Source organism: Pangasianodon hypophthalmus, chromosome 15 (genome assembly GCF_027358585.1).
Source record: "Pangasianodon hypophthalmus isolate fPanHyp1 chromosome 15, fPanHyp1.pri, whole genome shotgun sequence".
Taxonomy (NCBI): Eukaryota; Metazoa; Chordata; class Actinopteri; order Siluriformes; family Pangasiidae; genus Pangasianodon; species Pangasianodon hypophthalmus.
The window spans coordinates 22,880,597-22,898,950 of record NC_069724.1 but is presented as its reverse complement, the minus strand read 5'-3'; the positions used below and the strand labels follow the sequence as shown (position 1 = coordinate 22,898,950).

General features: G+C 37.0%; 3 protein-coding genes across 4 annotated transcripts in view; 1 reads left to right on the top strand and 2 right to left on the bottom strand.

The window, feature by feature from the left end:
* Positions 1 to 3,636, top strand: part of sema4d (sema domain, immunoglobulin domain (Ig), transmembrane domain (TM) and short cytoplasmic domain, (semaphorin) 4D) — a 71,507-nt gene extending 67,871 nt beyond the window's left edge. Inside the window, exon 20 of one of the 2 annotated variants that reach the window (XM_026928925.3) lies at positions 2,077 to 3,636. In XM_026928925.3, the coding sequence (XP_026784726.3) occupies positions 2,077 to 2,106 (30 nt within the window). In that variant the 3' untranslated portion in view covers positions 2,107 to 3,636. Of the gene's footprint in view, positions 1 to 354; positions 695 to 2,076 lie in introns of those variants that run through there. The other variant, XM_026928924.3, reaches the window with a different exon arrangement.
* A 335-nt stretch (positions 3,637 to 3,971) lies between these two features.
* On the bottom strand, positions 3,972 to 8,879 carry zgc:86839 (Cyclin-dependent kinases regulatory subunit 2-like). The gene is made up of 3 exons (XM_026929047.3): positions 8,686 to 8,879; positions 5,928 to 6,055; positions 3,972 to 4,884 (listed from the first exon to the last, which is right to left on the bottom strand). Exons 1-3 carry the CDS (start codon positions 8,742 to 8,744, stop codon positions 4,838 to 4,840), a joined length of 234 nt encoding a protein of 77 aa, XP_026784848.1. The 5' UTR covers positions 8,745 to 8,879; the 3' UTR covers positions 3,972 to 4,837.
* Positions 8,880 to 10,320: 1,441 nt separating this feature from the next.
* Positions 10,321 to 13,379, bottom strand: si:ch1073-398f15.1 (cardiomyopathy-associated protein 5). The gene is made up of 2 exons (XM_026929102.3): positions 13,138 to 13,379; positions 10,321 to 12,610 (listed from the first exon to the last, which is right to left on the bottom strand). Exons 1-2 carry the CDS (start codon positions 13,251 to 13,253, stop codon positions 10,483 to 10,485), a joined length of 2,244 nt encoding a protein of 747 aa, XP_026784903.3. The 5' UTR covers positions 13,254 to 13,379; the 3' UTR covers positions 10,321 to 10,482.
* Positions 13,380 to 18,354: the final 4,975 nt, after the last annotated feature.

Here is an 18,354-nt window from a genome sequence, read left to right as displayed (position 1 = left end):
CCTTAAACGTTTAAAGAAATCAAAAGGAAAGGCTCTCCCATACTAAGTTCCTTCATCTACATGTTTAATTCTTGCCAATTTCCTGACCAGTGATTTATTGTTAAGATCGTTAAAAGCTTCATATTGTGCCATTTTGGTCTTGGCCCATTTTTTGCCCAGGAGTGTATGTATACAGTAGATGTGTCATTTAATATAGATGAGATTGTTTCTTGTATCTTGTTGTGCAGTCTGTTGCTAACGTCCTAACCATCTTCCTAACGTCTTGCTCATGCTGAGGATGCCGTGTTTTCGTGTGTGTCCTGTGCGTCCATGTGGTTGTGTGTGCTGTGCATTTTTATGATTACACCGCTGAAGAAAAAGAGAAGGGAACACTGTGGCTTCTGTGTTCGCATGCCATCCTAACCAGCTGTCAGCAAAAAGCAGTAAATTATTAATCAGCTGTATTCACATCAAACTGCTGCCTCGTCAAAGTGCAGCATCTAGAAGCAGGAAACACAGACGAGAGGAAAACGGTGAGTGGCTGCGTTTCAGTCTGCATGCTTCATCCACTGCCAAGGCGATGCTGTCAAATTGGGGTCCCACTTAACTGGGGTCATCATCACGCTCTTTCTTTGTAGATACATTAGATATAAAGGAAGTATTACTTCTTTTTTCACCCAGAAATCATGGAGCATGCTTCTTTTTTTCTTATAAAGACTCCCTTAAGGAAGGGAGGGTGGAAGGGAGGGAGGGATGGAGGGAGGGAGAAAGGGGAAAAATACAGAAGTGAAGTAAATAATGGAAGAGACCAGGAAAAAATACAAAGCAGAAGAAAAGCAGAAGAAAATTTTAAACTGGGAAAAAAGAGAAAGGACAGAAAAGAGAAAAGGGAAAAAAGAAATATTTTGCATATGTCAGATGAAAACCTTAAAATATTATACAGGAAACTGATATGCTTTGGTGACAATAAACAATGCAAATAATTTTTTTAAAAAGGTTTATTTCACACACACACACACACACACACACACACACACACACACACACACACACACACACACACACATATATATATATATATATATATATATATATATATATATATATATATATATATATGCATGTCTGCTTATATTATATCAGAGCAAACAAGTAATTCTCAATCCAAGTCCGCTTTAGAGCAGGTATAATAGAGGAACCATTTTGGTTCCCTAAAGATCCTTTCAGTGCATAGTTCTGTTACTATTTTCCTGGTACCCAGTTAACTGAATAATTATTTCCTACCATTCAGTTCTTTGTCACACCGACAGAAATAGCCATCTATCAAAAGGTTCTTTAGGTAAACAAAAGTGGTTCTTAAATGGCATTGCTTTAAGGAACGTTTTTATTTCAGAGGGTTCTCTTAGAAAAAAACACTTGGGGCAAATTGTTCACTAAGGTAGAAATCATGTTTCAGAGTTTTAAAAATAATTTGCATATAAAGCATGTCTGCTCTTACACTGTAGTAACAAAAATTCAACAGAAATGTTCATTTCACTGACTTTGCCCACTCATGACCACTGCATTAATTCTCAACTTTGAAAAAGGCCTAAGCTCCGCCCACTCTTTCTTCCTTACCACAGATTTGTGACACTTTGCACCATCAGACGGAAATAGCAGGCAAAGGCCAGAGTTTGAACATCTAATCGTCCATTAGAAATGATTCTGCTGATAATAATGTTTCAATTTGACTCGAGTATTTAATTTTTTAAGTCTGACACATTTTGATATTGTGTGTGTAAATGTTAGAGACATTGTTTAGAGACAGTGTTTCTTGAGGTGAATGTGTGATGATTTAGACAATTCAGTCAGCAGAATGCTGAACTGGTGCCTGTAGACTTCCATTACTTGTTGTAGCTCCAGTAGGAAACTAAAGAACCATTTCTTCTTCTCGGCTGAAGCAGAAATGGTGAAGTTTTGATGGAACTGTTCCTTTAATGCTGACAGACCTGAAGTTCTAACAAATGTACATGAACAAATGGACAAATAGAATGTGCGCGCGTGTGTGTGTGTGTGCGTGTGTGTGTGTGTGTGCGCGTGTGTGTGTGTCCTCAACAGGAAAGCTGTGACGGACAAGGTGTACTTTGAACGAGCTCCATTATCTCTGGAGGAGTTTCCACACTGTCGTGAGTCTGAGTGTGTGCGCTCTCCACTCAGCCAGGACAAATCCAGCACGTTCTCTCTCTCTCTCTCTCTCTCTCTCTCTCGCTCTCTCTCTGTCTCTGGAGGACGTGCCCGGAAAAAAGTCTCCAGCCTGTGTTTTGGAAATCTGGTGTTTTCAGAAAGCCAGACATTTGAAATGACAGAGAAGAAAGTCACGTGGTTTTCACGTGGTTTCAGGCCACGATGCAGAGATCAGTTTGGGTCGAACGCTGCTTGAGGTTTTAAATTTATTTTTGCTTGAGTGCAAGTAAAACACAAGGGCACCTGAGAGTGTGTGTGTGTGTGTGTGTGTGTGTGTGTGTTTTTTTTTTTTTAAATCATTTTCATGTCATTGTTTTAAGGCCACCGATTTTTAAAGGATTTTCAAAATTACAGTGAAATCCTAATATTTTGAGAAAGTCATAAGGTAGCTCAGTGTTTGATTAAAGGAGCAGTTTGTCATTTTTAGAGCCCTCTGCTGCCTGCAAGGGGAACTGCAGTTACAGTAAAAACACTAGTCTTCCTCCTCTTCCTCCTAACGCATCCTCATGAGCAGCCTTTTAAGGAGAAAGAGGCAGATTAGAGCAGCTGTTTCAGCAGGGGACGGAGCTAATTTACGGGCCAGAAAAATGTAAACTCGAGCCTTAAATGAGGAAACTAGCAAGATCTTTTCAAATTGGGATGTGGAGAGAATAATTCTGTTTCATACACACCTAAGTCTAGTGACAAGGTTACCAATCTGGCTTTATAAAATAACTTTTTATATGAGGGTGAGGCAAGTGAAAACTTTTTTTTTTTTTTTTTTGCATTGTTTATTGCAAATCGTGAATCAGGTCAGTGTCACAAAGGTGTATAGATTTTTCTCTATAATTATTTCCATTACTTTCAATGCAAGTGTTCCAGCAATTAATTCCTCTAGAAATTTTTTTTTTTATTCATTTCTAAATTAAGTCACACTTTTAACATTTAGATTTTACTCACCTGTACATTATGTACAGTAATAATATTCCTCAACTATTCTTTATTTTGAAGTACTTATTTATCTTAGAGTACTTACTACACTTACCACGTAAATCTATGAAAACCGTAACCCCCTGAGACATGCGTTTGAACCCTTAAAAAGTGTGTTTAATGCCCTTTTCTCTAAGAGAATAATATTAATACGAAGAATTTTGCTGATAATTCAAAATATTAACCACTTAGGACTGCAGGTATAAATCTCAGGCCTAATATATTACTAGTACTGAACCAAAAAGTACCAATATGATGCCTCACTTTTACTACATTTCATTTAAATTTTATATACATGTTTTTAAATGTTTTCATAGTTATCATCTACAAATATTTAATATTGCTGTATTACTGACTGAAGCAGTTTCCTGCCTCCACACATGAAAAGGTCAATATACATATTTCAGTGTTACGACTGAGTCTTGCTAAATGAATGTGTTTAATAAACTGGATATTGAAAATGTTTCTGATTTTATCAGTATATTTTTTTTTTAAATCAGTGTGCTTTATATTGGGCCATTATTACTGAGATCCGATTCAGAGTTCGCATTTTTATTACCGTTTTCTTTTACTGAAATTGTTTAAAAGACAAAGCTGACTGTATGTCTGTATGTCTGGTCAAGACTTGCAGAAAACTCAATGTCCATTTGGAGTGAAGCCAAGCCATAACAGCTCCACTCTCCACCCATAACCCAAACTCAGTGCTGTAAATATCATCAGAGGCACCACAGCGCCATCTTCTGCTGCGAGAGGGAATTACATGGTTAAAAACCACAAGAAAGATTTTCCTACACAATATATTCAATATGAAAAAGCTTTATATTTATTAGATTGTACAAGACATGCTGGCTTCATAATGGTCATTTTTGTTTGGCAACATAAAATACAGTTATTTTCCGTTACTGAAAGTCAACACTTTCTTAAAATTAACGTTATTTTGCACTACAAGGCACATCTACAGCAAAACACTGCTCCTTGCTATCTCCTTGGTGATTGGTCACGTATAACGTTTTGTACACAAGCGCCTCAACATTTACAGTTTAATCCCTACAACATTACAGCAGTTTTTTTGTTTGTTTGTTTTTAGCATTTGTGTAGGACCATTTGTTTTTTTCAGGAAAACAAAAAAATCTGTGGTTTTACTCCCCAACATTAGGTCTTTCCACGTTGCAGTGCTTTGCTTGGTAATCAAATCAAGAACTTCACCCTTCACAAGTCGAATCAATCATGAAAAGACACAAGCATTATTCCCAACCTGGCGAATGTGCACCTCATCCAGACAACTCTGTGCTAGAAATACAAGTCATTAACTAAAAGCTGTGGGAAAAAAAAAAAAAAAGAAAAGAAAGAAAGAAAAAAAAAAAGTTCTCTCTCATCTTTGGTCACAAAATGGTGACTTCCATGATATCGATGCTAAAGATGCAGCAAAGAACACATTTAATCATTTTACTAGGCAGGATCATTACGACATTATTTAAGGCCCCTTTTTAAAAAAAACTTCCACGCTGAAATATGGTTTTGCATCGTCTTGATTCTCTGACTGAGCGTAGGCGCTGAGAAAAATCCAGCTAAATGCACAGGAGGTCGTAATCTTAAAGGTCGCAAGTATTCACTGAATACCAGAATAATCCGCAGGAAGGCTCCAGAGAATCAGAGGGTCTCACGGTCATTGCTGCTTTGGAAGAGGTCTCCTAAACAACAGGATGTGGGGTTCTGGAAGGACAGGAAAAACAGGAAGTTAAAAAAAAAACTGCAAGTTATGCCAGTGTAAATTTCTCATTATCAAGTGCGACATATGGACGGAGTGATGTAATGGGAAGAGCTGACGATTAGGACAGGACAGAATTGTTCAGTAAAAATCTCATTTACAAAAATAATCGGAAAAATACAATACTGTAGCAGAGACGATGAACATATGAAGAAACAACATGGCTGTAGTTCACCGTTTCTGTAGCAGATCTTCTTTATCTTCTTATCCACTCACATGCAGTTATCCAAATTAATTAGCTGAAGGCAAATCATTGGACCAGAGACCAACTCAAAAACAGACTTTTATAGACTTTTCATTTTATTTACTCTCTCTCCCTCTCCCTCTCTCTCAAACTATATGGCCAAAATTTTGTAGACACCTGACCATCTCACCCATATGTGGTTCTTCTCCAAACTGTTGCCATGAAGTTAGAAGCACACAATTGTATAGAATGTCTCTGTATGCTGTAGTTTTACAATTTCTCTTCACTGGAACTAAGAGGCTCAAACCTGTTCCAGAATGACGATGCCCCTGTGCACAAAGCGAGCTCCATGAAGACATGGTGTGTGAAGGATGGAGTGGAAGAACTCGAGTGTCCTGCACAGAGCCCTGACCTCAACCCCACTGAACACCTTTGGGAAGAACTGGAACTGGAGACTCCTTACCCAACATCAGCGCCTGATCTCACTAATGCTCTTGTAGCTGAATGATCACAAATCCCCACAGCCACGCTCCAACATCTAGCGGAAAGCCTTCCCAGAAGAGTGGAGCTTATTATAACAGTAAAGGGGAATAAAACTGGAATGAGATGTTCAACAAGGTCATGTGGGTGTGATGGTCAGGTGTCCATTAAAATAAATGAATAAATAAAAGTTTTGACAGGCTTGTCAATAAGCGTACAAGTTATAAAAAAACAATTTAGACTTGTAGGCAAAATTTTTTACTATTCAGTATCGCATCACTGACTTCCACGAAGTTCATCCCGCACCGCCGCGGTGATACTGACCGGGTTCGTGAATCATGTAATGCACCCATCCGAGAGACTGCTGCACGCCGAGCCTCCTCCACTCGTCCTCAGACATCAGGTGGGACTTGGGGACTTGTTTGGCCAACTCCCGCGGCAAGACGACGTGCCTGGAACACACAACAAAGACCGCAAGCGTTTAGAGCCACATCCCTCCTGAAACCATGAATGATTTCTGATTGTTGCAGAAGAGCAGAGCAAACAAACAGCGGTTTAAATCACTGTCCAATTACAAACACCATTAAAATTATTCAAATGTGCAATATTTTGTTATATTTTTTTATTTATTTTATTATTGCTAAGGTATATATATATATATATATATAGTTATAGTTTTAACTTAACTTTCTTCCTGCACTTTAACTGTCTGTGAGTTGCTGTGATAAGTGAATTTCCCTACTGTGGGATCAATAAAGTTTATCTTATCACTTTGCTTTGAGCCTATTTAATGTTTTTTTTGTTTGTGGAAATTTTTAGCCTTTTTTTGTCTTTCAGATGAAAAAAAAAACATTTTTTGACGATTTTTGGCAGAAATATTCCAGTGGCTTTCCGAATAGTCACTTTTGGACACTTGATACTCTGGTCATTTATAACTTTAGAACTAGGATTTTTATACTTTTCTTTTTCCCAGATAATAAATATATACATATTTTTTGTGTACTTTCTCCTCCTGCTGCTGTTTATAGTAATTTTCTGTAAGTGTATAGAGCAAATGTTAGCAAGAAATTTCCCACCAAGATGAATAACTTTATACTTATTTATCTTATTTTAATATATAATATATATATATATATAGCTAACTGATGTTATAAAGCCACTTATTTAATGACAGTTAAGTTGGACACATCGATTATTCTTCATCTCACATGAATTTATCGTGACAGAAAGTGAGAGCTCCACATCAGCGCATCTTTCGAGCAGCAATCGCTCCGGATTCACGTGCCGAGTGACTGGCGTTTTTTATTCGGGGAGAAAAAGACGACCGCTTTTTTTTTTTTTTTTTGGCATGTTTTTGCGTTCCGTTGGTAAAATGTGACGCTTCTATGCAAAACCCGACAGGTCTGAAACGGTTATTTAAATATTTATTTTCTGGTATTTTACATCTCACCTGCGTCCCACAGCCTGAATACAGCAGCAGTATGGATGTGCCAAGAAACTACAGAGCACAGACCTGACAAAAGCTCGAAACATTGGATTGGATCGGACATTTTTTTTTTAGTCTGATCCATTACAAGTTGTGAACGTGTGCGCTGTTGAACAACACGGAGCCTGTACGTGAGCTCAAACCTCTGGAAATTTTACTTCTTATAATCTTCTCACATTTTTTGACTTTCAAAAATTCTCAAAATGATCTGAAACCTTTGACTTATGATCTCAAAATTCTGACTTACTATCTCAAATGTTTGACTTCTCAAATTCCTGACTTCGCAAAGTTTTAACTTATTTGAAAATATTGACTTATCTTCTAAACATTCCGATTTATTATCTCAAACATTTAACTTACAATCTCAATATCTGGACTTCTCAAAATTGTGACTGATTATCTCAAACTTCTGACTTCTCAAAATTATCTCTCTTGACTTATCTCGAAATACAGACTTTTCAAAATTCTGTCTTGTAATCTCAAAACTATGAATTCTCTCAAAAGGTTTGACTTCTCAAATTTCTGACTTCTCAAAATTATCTTAAACTACTGACTTCTCAAAACACTGATTTATTATCTTGAATTTCTGACTTCTCCAACTACTGACTACTCAAAATTATGATTTATCTCAAATGTTTGACTTATAATCTCAAACTTCTGACTTCTCAAAAACTCTCTCAAACTTCTGACTTCTCAAAATACTGACTTTTCAAAATTGTCTTATCTCAAAATTATGAATCATTTCAGATTTCTGACTTCTCAAAAGTATCTTAAACTACTGACTTATTAAACACTGATTTATCATCTCAAATTTCTGCCTTCTCAAAATTCTGATTTATCTCAAATGTTTGACTTATAATCTCAAACTTCTGACTTCTCAAAAACTCTCTCTTGACTTATCTTAAACTACTGACTTCTCAAAACACTGATTTATTATCTTGAATTTCTGACTTCTCTCAAATGTTTGATTTATAATCTCAAACTTCTGACTTATCAAACTACTGACTTATCAAACTTCTGACTTATCAAACTTCTGACTTACTCCACAGTTTTGCTGTCAGTCTGTTACCAAACCTATATTATCGTGAGCCACATCAGGGATCAGAGAAGTTTCTTCAAGTATCGCGATATGATATCTGGGTCAAATCGCTCAGCAGATTCGTGCAGCCGCATGACGCCTCTCAGTCGGTTAGCATTTAGCTCATCTTCATCCAGTCCAAACGCACAAACCGGCGATGAGATCCGTCTCAACTTCAACCTCAAACATTTCCTTAGCAATATTTTACTACAGATAAAACCTGTGCGACTAGAGAGCACTTATTCTCGACCCTGGTAGGTTTCCTTTGCTCATTTCCTGCGGACAATAACACCGAGTTCTCCTCCAAATCAGAGGAGAGAAAGTTTAACAAATGAAAAACGACTACTTTAGGAAACTTAACCGTTACTCAGATTAGCTAGGAGATTAGCGCTACATGCTAATGCTATTAAACCTTATTTTTCAGTGTGGCTAATAACAGACAGCTAGCGTTAGCATCCCGGCTGCCGAATAGCGAGCACAGATTTTTCTACTTTCCTGACCTTTATTTCTCACTTTACCTGTACTCGTAGAGGTCGTCATTGTATTTATCGGAGTAGTAGATCTGTTTATGAGCCATGGCGAGTGCGTTTTTGTTTTTTTGTTTTTTTAAATAATAACAATAATAATAATAATAATCAGTTTAGCTAAAGTCAAAGTTTGGAATGTTCTCGCTCAGCAGCACGAGCCCTTTCCGAAAAAACTTTTGAATGCGCGAATAAAATGAGATTTGGAGCATCTGATTGGCTGGAATGAACCACGTGACCAGAAACCCCGCCACTGAGCATGCGCACTGTTCAAGACTTCGGCTGAATTCCAAATAGCCTCGTAGCTCCTACCTAGCAGCACTACATAGAACACAAAATGGCGTCGAAACACGCCCTACGTAGTGCACTATGCCTTTATTTGAGATTCAACCCGTATGCGAGCATAAAAATCTCGCCCCTTTTTGCTTGGATTGGCCAGTGGACCAGGCTCACAGGCAAGCTGAGATCCATTTTGAAAGGATCATGACTACCGCCCTACGCCCTCCGAAGACTCCCTATGTAGGGGTCGAAAGTAACGGCCATTTGGAACGCACTTGAACGCCGCGGTGTCGCACAATTTACGCGTCAACACTTGACACAAGCGTCTCAAAAAAATATTCATATGTATTTCCAACTTTATGTGATGCAAATCGGAAAGAAAGGAGAAATCACACATATTTGATCAATTTTACTCACTTAATGGCTAAATTCTGTATCCGTAAATTCAAATTCTCAGGAAAGAAACTGCTGTTCAGTGTTTAAAAAGGAAGCGATACATTATGTTGAATCAGTCTTACCCTCTAAATAAATAAATAAATAAATAAATAAAAATTAAAAAACAGAAAGCTATTCAGACTGTACAGACATGCACTTTTTTATGCCTTTGTGTAATAATGTTTATTCACCCAAGCAATTTTATCTGTTAAACTGTTTATACATGTTTATATTGTTTATGTATGTGTTACTCAATTTAAAAAATAATAATAATAAATTTAAAATATCTCTCTTTATGTGGCTCTTCTAACTGGTATATCTGTGGTTTTCATTGTTTATCTTTTCATCTGGAAGAACTATGAATACAACTAATACTGACTTTTGAATACCTACTATGATGGTTTGGAATTTTGTACTCTCTTGGGGGTGAGATGTACATGACCGATTAATGGAAACTTTCTCCTCATAATATTTGGACTAATCCCTTTCATAAAACATTATATTTGCTAATATATTATTATTATTATTATTATTATTGTTTGTACTTTTTTTTAATTTATTATTTTGAGAATTTTTATGACACTGAAATATCTACGAAGCCGGTGTCACACTATTTGCATGTAAACACTGAGATTAGTTACAAGATATTCACATGCATATATGATAAATATATAATGTATAATATAAAAACTATAATATCCATAATGTGCATGTAAGGTAAGACGACATGTACTACTTGTTTTAAAAAGGAGGTGACATTACCTTGATTCAACGTTTTAAAAAAAGGCAGTTAAAACTATAAGGATCTGTAATTTATTTGAAATTTTTGTATGGAAATTTGAAAATTGAAATTGGCTGTATCTGTACCAGAATTTGTTGCACACCAACAAACAAAGCATTTTGCAAACTTGGAAAGTATTTTCCTGATATTCTTTGGTTTATTTTGCAGATCTTGTATAAAAGACTTGCACAGTCCATGTAGAGTGAAAGGTTATTGAAATATTTACAAGTTAAATACAGAAGAGACTTCTTCTACATAGGCAGTGTCCTCATGAACTTTAAGCATGAATTTTTAAATTATGACACTGGAATACCTACAGTATCATTATCCGCCTCAACAGCATGCAGGAGATTCAAATGACTCGAGTTATCCGCTGTAGGAAAGCCGGCGCTGTCGGTATCCTCTCTTCCTGTGGATGAGCACTGCTGGGGCATGGGGGCAGATTCTCTTGCCTCCTGCTGGGTGATTCGCTCATAGTCCTGGGCTTCTACTGAGGCCTCTTCTCCTTTAACTGTAGATGAACAAACTTTGTCACTTCCTTCTCTTTCTTTCAGTTTCATCTCTTTCTGTCCGTCTTCCTCAGGCATCTCTACTGGAAGTAATGGAGTCAGTTCCAGGAAGGGTTTGTAACGAGGTGTAATGGGTTTCACGGTTTGAGGAACGTGGATTGGGATAAAAGCATCTTTTGGAGGTTTAGCTCTGGAGGAAACCTTCGTTTTTTCTGGCTTGCTTGGTGTGGCTGCACAAGTTTTGGCAGCATATTCAGTAATGACTGATTTGTAGTCTGCAGTTTTCAAGCTTGCCTCCAGTGCTAGTGGATCCATGCCAATGTCAAGTGGTAAAAACGCTTCTGCAATGTCTATGTCCTCTTCAGTTGTCCTTTCTTCTCCTTCATCCTGAAAAACCACACGTCGTGTCTTAGTCTCCGTTCTTGTTTCTTCTGGTTCCACCTGACGTAGCCGGATAGGTTCACATGGAGAAGAGCTAGCACTATTCCTAAAGAAATCGGTGATTTCATCAACATCGTCCAGTGCTCCTGTGTCATCGCTGTCATTTTGTGTCAAGCCAAATGCATACTGTGACCACATCCTAACGCAATCCTTTTTACAATCATCATGTAATGGATCCACCTGAGTCACTGGAGTTTCATCTTTAAGCACAAATTTCTCCAAGTAGCCTCTGTCTTCGGAGTCAGACTCCTGGCTGTGGAAGGACTTTTCTGAAGTCACGCTCTCTGTATCGTCTTGCTTCTTCCTGCTTCCTACGGCGTCCGCATACAAATCTGAGTACATAAACGCCATGGCCTTTGGTTCCTCCAACAGGACAAGATCTATGATCTTCTGAGGTCCTTCAGGCAGAAAAATTGGAGTAAGGATTGACTCCTGGCTACCAAATAGGGCACTTCCACTTTCCTTTAAGGGTGATTTTGGTTGTTTCTCTTCTTTATTGGCCCCCTTTGTTATGTTTTGAAAATCTGGATCTTGTCCACCTCCATAAAATACCTCATCCACATGTTCGCTGGTAATCTCCAATCCACTGATAGAGGCAGAATCGTCTGAAACCTCTGGTTTTATATCGATGACATTATCTTCACTCTCATAAAGTTCTCCTTGCTCAGTGGTGGTCTCAGGCTCTTCGTTCTCATCTACTGTAGGAACTCCTGATGGTGCCTGATGGTCCAAGAGTGTGAATTTCTCAAAGTAGTCCTCACATGTACCTTGTTTATGTGCTGGCTTGATCAGTGGTGGCAAAGCTAAAGGCTCTGATACTGCCTGGACTGTAGCTTGAAGATGTTCCAGATTTTCTGTCTCCTCAGATGTCTCAGGTTCTTCAGGGATCTCACTGGCTTTTATAATAGGTGTGTTTTCAAGGTAAGACAAGTTATCTACCAGCGCTTTGCTCTCCTCCTCATCCATTGTGGACACCTTGGGGGGCACAACAATATTCAGAATCTCTGATCCCTCAGAGACCAGGCGGAACAAACGCTGCTTTCTTGCTTCTTTCGAGTCTTTCGTTTCCTCCTCTTTTTCTTTCTCGGCCATCACATTGGGAACGGAGACCTCCACCATGGCCAGCCTTTCTGGTTCTCCTGGTACTTCATCGGTTATCATTGGTAGCTTCTCGGGTGCTTTATTCCGCTTTCTTTTCTTCCTCCCGATCATATGTTCCTCGTCCATTATAAAAATGATTCTACCTGCCGTTTCTGAACCTGGACTGGTTGGACATCTTGGAATAAGGCTGTTGCAGAGATCTGGGGCAGGAGAACTCATTTCCGAAGCCCAGGGTGTGGAGCAGCGGCTAGACGCCGTCTCCCAGAGGATCCCGCTGTCCTCGCTCTGTAGTGTTACCATTGAGAAAGCTGGATCCATCATCAGGCACTGAAGTTTGGGCTTCACTATCTCATCTGGGACTATTGCTCTCAGACTGCAAGAAATCAATTGACTCACTTCAGTTTATGCGACTGAACCAATTAAATTACAGATAATATGAAATGACAGATTATGCAAATTATATCATTCTGTAAAGCTGCTAGCTTTCGCTTCTTATCTGCAGCTGTTTTTACATTTAGCCAATCCAAACGGTTCAATGATATCTCAGCAATGTAGTCATCAAATGCCTGAGCTTTTCAACATGGCAGTCCAGGCAATCCTTCAGTATCATTGGATCAAAGGCTTTGACTTTCACCTATATGATGGATCTTATAGTTGTTATGTATGAATAAAACACGTACAGAAGAAAATAAAATGGGTACTAATTTGACACTAAGCACATTTTATGTGAGCTTTGGTGGAAAATAGATAAATAATTCAATTAAAAGTGTATTATTGTATGTACAATGCATCTGATTCATATAATTTACAAATGATCTCTTTTATAGAAATTTTAGGTTTGTAAAATGGCTTGCAAAATTCACAGAAAACTTTTGAAAAAGTTGCAAATTTGTAAATCACCTGTTACTCAAATCCTCCACTTCATCGTGTATATTCTGAGCCCCCTCCTCCTCCATCGCTGCGCCTTGTAATACAGTCATCTTGTTATCCGGGTCATTTTTTTCCATCAAATCCATTTTTGCTTCTTGTTTATTTTTCCCCTCTCAATAACTTCGGGAGCCCTTTGGAGAGCTACAAGTTGCTAGGTTCATGTCATTGCCAGCACTTTCTTGCTCAGCATTATCTCTAAATAGCCAAATAGGCATCCTGCATGTTCTCAGCTCCCCACCAGAGCCATCTGTAAAATGCAACCCACTCATACCTTAATGTGAGCACATCAGTACACTTGTACCTTGCACATAAAAATATTTATTTATTTTCACATTTTATGTGTGTGAAAGCACTCTAGATGGGATATATGGGCTATCCTTAACTCTCTGATATAATTATCAGCATACAGCTGCATATCGTAGGATTCTACCCAAGTTTTCAGAGGCACAACCCTAGCAGATGCATTAAGCAAAGCCAATAAACAGGGATTTTTTTAATGTAATATAAATATTATGTTTATTATTTAATAGAAACTACAATAAGCCATATGACTATTCTAAAATATTTTAAGACAAAATGCCAGCTGGTGGGCGAAGGCCGAGAAACTTGCTATGTTTCATAACCTCAGACAAACAGATTGTATAAAATGTATTATAAATAGTTAAATTAAAGATTACCACAACATTTTCTGAACATTACACTTCTTCAAATCATTTGTTATTAATTTTTTTGGTTGTTTTTGTGTAATGTATTTGTGTTGTTTTTAAACATTGCTACAAGACTGCTGCTTGTATTCATCAGCAAATCGCTGTGGTATAAGAGGAATAAAACACTTTAGGATGTAATGTAACTGGAAAATAATCAATGTCAGGTAGTAACAGTAACTCTGGGATGTGATGTGAGTTGCATCACACCACTCTGTCGTTGATTATTTTCGTATAACGTCAAACCCAAATGTTTTATTCCTTACATGTTACAGCCAAACTATCTTAGAACCTCTCAGATATGTTGAACGTTCCAATAATATTGTCTGGTAGCTGCGACGTGACCTTCCGAGGACTTGGAAGCTGCAACTCGACCCTTTCTGTACATGTTGCATCACTCATCTCCATTCTCGATGTCTAAATTTGACCTACACTATCAAATGCACTGGTGTTTAAAAACATACAGATAGTGATTACTCGTTTTAACGTCACAGACGTAGAGAGTTTACTTCACTGTTGCCAGTCTAGTGTATGTTTTGGAAGCTGGTGGTTGTATCAAATGTGTATTAGTCAGTTATTAAAGATAAGGTGACCAACACATCAGCATGTGGTAATTTTTTTAATAGAGTCTGAACTTGCTATTAGATAGTAAACTATAAACCGTGAGGCCCGGGTTGAGCTCGAGGTTCATGGTGTCACCTGTTAACGCCTGTCGTCTTAGCTATGTCAATGTGTAATAGAAGAAGAGCAAGAAACAGGACACAGAAAAAGCTGTGTGTGTGTGTGTGTGTGTGTGTGTTTATATGCTGATGGATTATACACACGGTAAAACCTCTTGTTAAGATATCAAATGCATCATTTTTGGAAGAAATGAGCCTCTCAGTATATTTGAATAAAATTCCTGTTTGTTAAATTTGCAGTTTAAAATTTTTGAAAGTGTTTCTAGATCTATCATTTTAAAAATTAATAATAAAGTACTGTGATTTGCAATATTTCCATTCAATGGCTCTCCCAGTTTCTTCATTTCAAGCTTCTGTTTACATTTTTTCTGACCCAGAAATAAGCTCCACCCTCCAACAGTCAGAGCACAACCATTCAGGTCTGGTTTTTTTAATCGATTTACAAAAATTAAATTATTTATAAAATAAATAATACATGTAATTTGTGCTTTTGTAAGCTTAAATATACAGGGGTGCTGTAGAATTTTACTGTAGGTCTTTACTGGGTGGAGTTTCTGGGTGTGTAACTTTTTGTGAATATGGAAGGTAAAAGTTTCTAAATTATATGTTGGTGTTGTCATGGTGAAATTGTAAGTTATAAAATAATGGAAAGATGCCTGGGGATTTAACAATATTGCAAGAAGAGAATGAAGTTATGGATGGATGGATGAATGAATGAATGAATGTGTAAGCAAATGAACATCCTGTGTGATTTAATTGTTGATGCAATTCAGTTAAAGTCCACAAGATGGCCTTCATTAGTTGTGCATCTAGAGCATTACCTTAGGTTTCAACCAGAATTGAGCAATTATTTGACTTCCAATCAGATCACAATTAACACAAATGATTCCAGTAAGCAATGAGGTTTATATGTGACCTCTTCATTAACTTCATCTAAATCTAGAATACTGCAATAAATAAAAGAAAATTAAAAACAGTAAATATGAAAACATGTGATATCAGAGTAAAGGAAAATAAACTGGTGTGTTTCTGTGAGAGATACTGAGATCTAATTCATTATACATTATGGGTTTATTAGTAATTATAATTATAATATGTATGTGGTTGTACTACCCAGCTCATTAATATTTGAAGCTCCCAGGATCATCAGAAATAATAAATGATAGCGATTATAAATTATGCTTGAAATCTGTCAAAATCAGCTCAAAAAATATCAGTGGCATCAAATCCATTTTGTTGTAACTATTAGAACTTTTTCTTGACATGATCTGGTGAGAATTCACAACACACAGTAGTCTGGAGTATAAAGTGTCACATGGGCACAAAACAGGAAGTGATGAAATAAATTAATTTCCATTTCATTGCGTCAGAATTTAGAGCTGGGAGTGACGTAGAGGGTGGAGGATGGTTCATGACGTTTTAATAAGTTCTTACAAACATTACACCCGGAAATGTCCTTGCTCATATAGATATGTTTTTCTTTAACACTCTTTAAAAAGAAGAAAAAAAATTCCTGCTGTTTATTTATAATAGAGCAATTTCCTATTCCCAGTAGGGGTTGATTAGGCAATAGTTCTGGAAAGAGTCATTTAAATCTGGCAACCCATATGATGATATTAGAGTCCAATCTGGCAACCCTGACACTGGGATGAGGAGGTGATGAATGGGATGAAGACACTCACAAACTCTCTCTCATAAAGGACAAAGTCCAAACGTCTTTCCTTTACAGGAAGTGAGGAATACATGGTCGATTGGTCTGATTTCGACTATTTTGTGGGAATCAGTCAACTGTGTGTGTGTTCACTCCACCAGCAAGGATGCGTTGTGATGCTCACTGATTCCCAACTGTATTTTCCCCCATTTGAACGACTCTTTGAAATGAGCCGATTAGGGAATCGATTCATTTTGCAACATTATTGGGAATGAACAGACAATGTGTTCTAAACGCCTACAGATACAGATACAAATAGGAGACACATTATTAGTCTCCTAATTATTACTCTTTCTTTTAATTTTTTTAAATTTTTTTTTAGAAAGAAAGCTTCCCAGAAAGATTTATATGACATTTGGTGGATGAAACTAGACACCATGTTGGGACACAACAAAAACGCTGAGTGTGCAGGAGGTTTTTACTTTCATACGGGAGCGAGCAAGCGGTCAGATATGAAGCTCGCAAAACAAATAAAGACCACATTCATTAACATGTACGTGAGGCACTGCATGATGCATTTACAGCATCTTCAGTAAGTGCCTGGTCGGAGTCGTAGGGGTTTAAATTATGCTACTAGTTTGTTTATAAAAATTTTCAAATAGAGCCAACTAATTTGTTAGAAAATATATCAAGCATGTAAAAACAAAAATAATATGTGCATGAGCAAGAGTTTAAAAAAAACTGCAAACATCTCTAGGTAAGACTAATTACGAACCTGTGTGATGTAGCTGAGATTGAGGAACTGGAGCCAGAATTCACAGAATGTGCTGAGAGAGCTGACAATTCTACATCTGAAATTTCCCCCAGTGTTTCCAGGGGCATAGTGTAGGGTTTAGGGGTGTAAACTTCCATATGATATGATACAATTTCAATTCTTAAGGCAACGATTTGATATTTGACAATAACACTGAAACTGCTACGATACGATACAATACAATACAATATGATACCATGCAATACAATACAATGTTACAATCCAATACAATATAATACAATTCGATACAATACGAGATGTTGCAATACGATATGATATGATACGATTTGACACAATGCGACATGTCGCAATACAATACGATATGATACGATTCGATACGACATGTTACAATCCAATACGATATATATGATATGATATGATACAATACGATACATTATGATATGATTTAGCAGCCTCCGATCAATATGTTACCAAATTTGTTCAAAATCTGGGGAAGAGAAGAATTATTATATAATACATAATAATCGATTTATGATTGTTGCCTTGATTCATTTCAGTTGTTGCTTTTTAATTTGATGCATCAATTCAAATCTCAACCCCATGTATGATTACATACATTTTTTTTGTTAGGGTTTAGGCCACGCCCACTTCTGATTTAAATCTGAATACAGATATAGATATAAATAGACACAAATGGATATATGAATTGTCATGGTTCTATATAAAACCTGCCTTTACCAAAGAAGCCTTAAAGGTGCATTAGGTAAGATTTCTCAACATTTGTCAAGATTAGGTCTCTATCAGGTTACGTAGGTGGAAACCACTTTCAAGTGCACTATATGACAATGAGAATTAGGAGAATGGTCACAGGTGCAGTCGCTGTCCTTTTTTCTTCGTAATAATCAGTATTAGCAGAGTGCAGAGTGAAGGAGTGTGAGGGAGTGTCTTGACAGGAAATGACTGACAGGAGAGACATGTAAACACAAACATGCTTTCCGGACCGTAACCGTTTTCCAAAGGGGTTTCTCTGAAACTTTTCTCCTGAGTTCATGGCTAAAACCATCGTTTTTTTAAAATCACATTCTGCATCTTTTTTCAGCTTATCTGTATTATTAGTAGGGGGAAAAAAAACACTATTGCACCTTTAAAGAACCTTTTTTTCTAAAAGTGGACATATTTGTCTAATGTGCTTAATAAATAAAAATTTTTTTTTGTTTTTTTTTTCTTAATAAAACAATCTTAGCACTTTATTTTGTATTTTATATTATTTTGTACTTGGGTGCCAAATGTTTATGAACTACAGCATTTATCTTTATTGTAAGAATAACTATATAATATTTATATATGTATATATAACTATATTATATTTACTATATA

Coding starts and splice junctions, on each gene's coding strand:
- zgc:86839 (XM_026929047.3), bottom strand. CDS start 8,744: ATGGCTCATAAACAGATCTACTACTCCGATAAATACAATGACGACCTC. Junction 6,056..8,685: donor GACGACCTCTACGAGTACAG/GTAAAGTGAGAA, acceptor TGTGTGTTCCAG/GCACGTCGTCTTGCCGCGGG. Junction 4,885..5,927: donor TTACATGATTCACGAACCCG/GTCAGTATCACC, acceptor CTGTCCTTCCAG/AACCCCACATCCTGTTGTTT.
- si:ch1073-398f15.1 (XM_026929102.3), bottom strand. CDS start 13,253: ATGGATTTGATGGAAAAAAATGACCCGGATAACAAGATGACTGTATTA. Junction 12,611..13,137: donor GTGGAGGATTTGAGTAACAG/GTGATTTACAAA, acceptor GATTTCTTGCAG/TCTGAGAGCAATAGTCCCAG.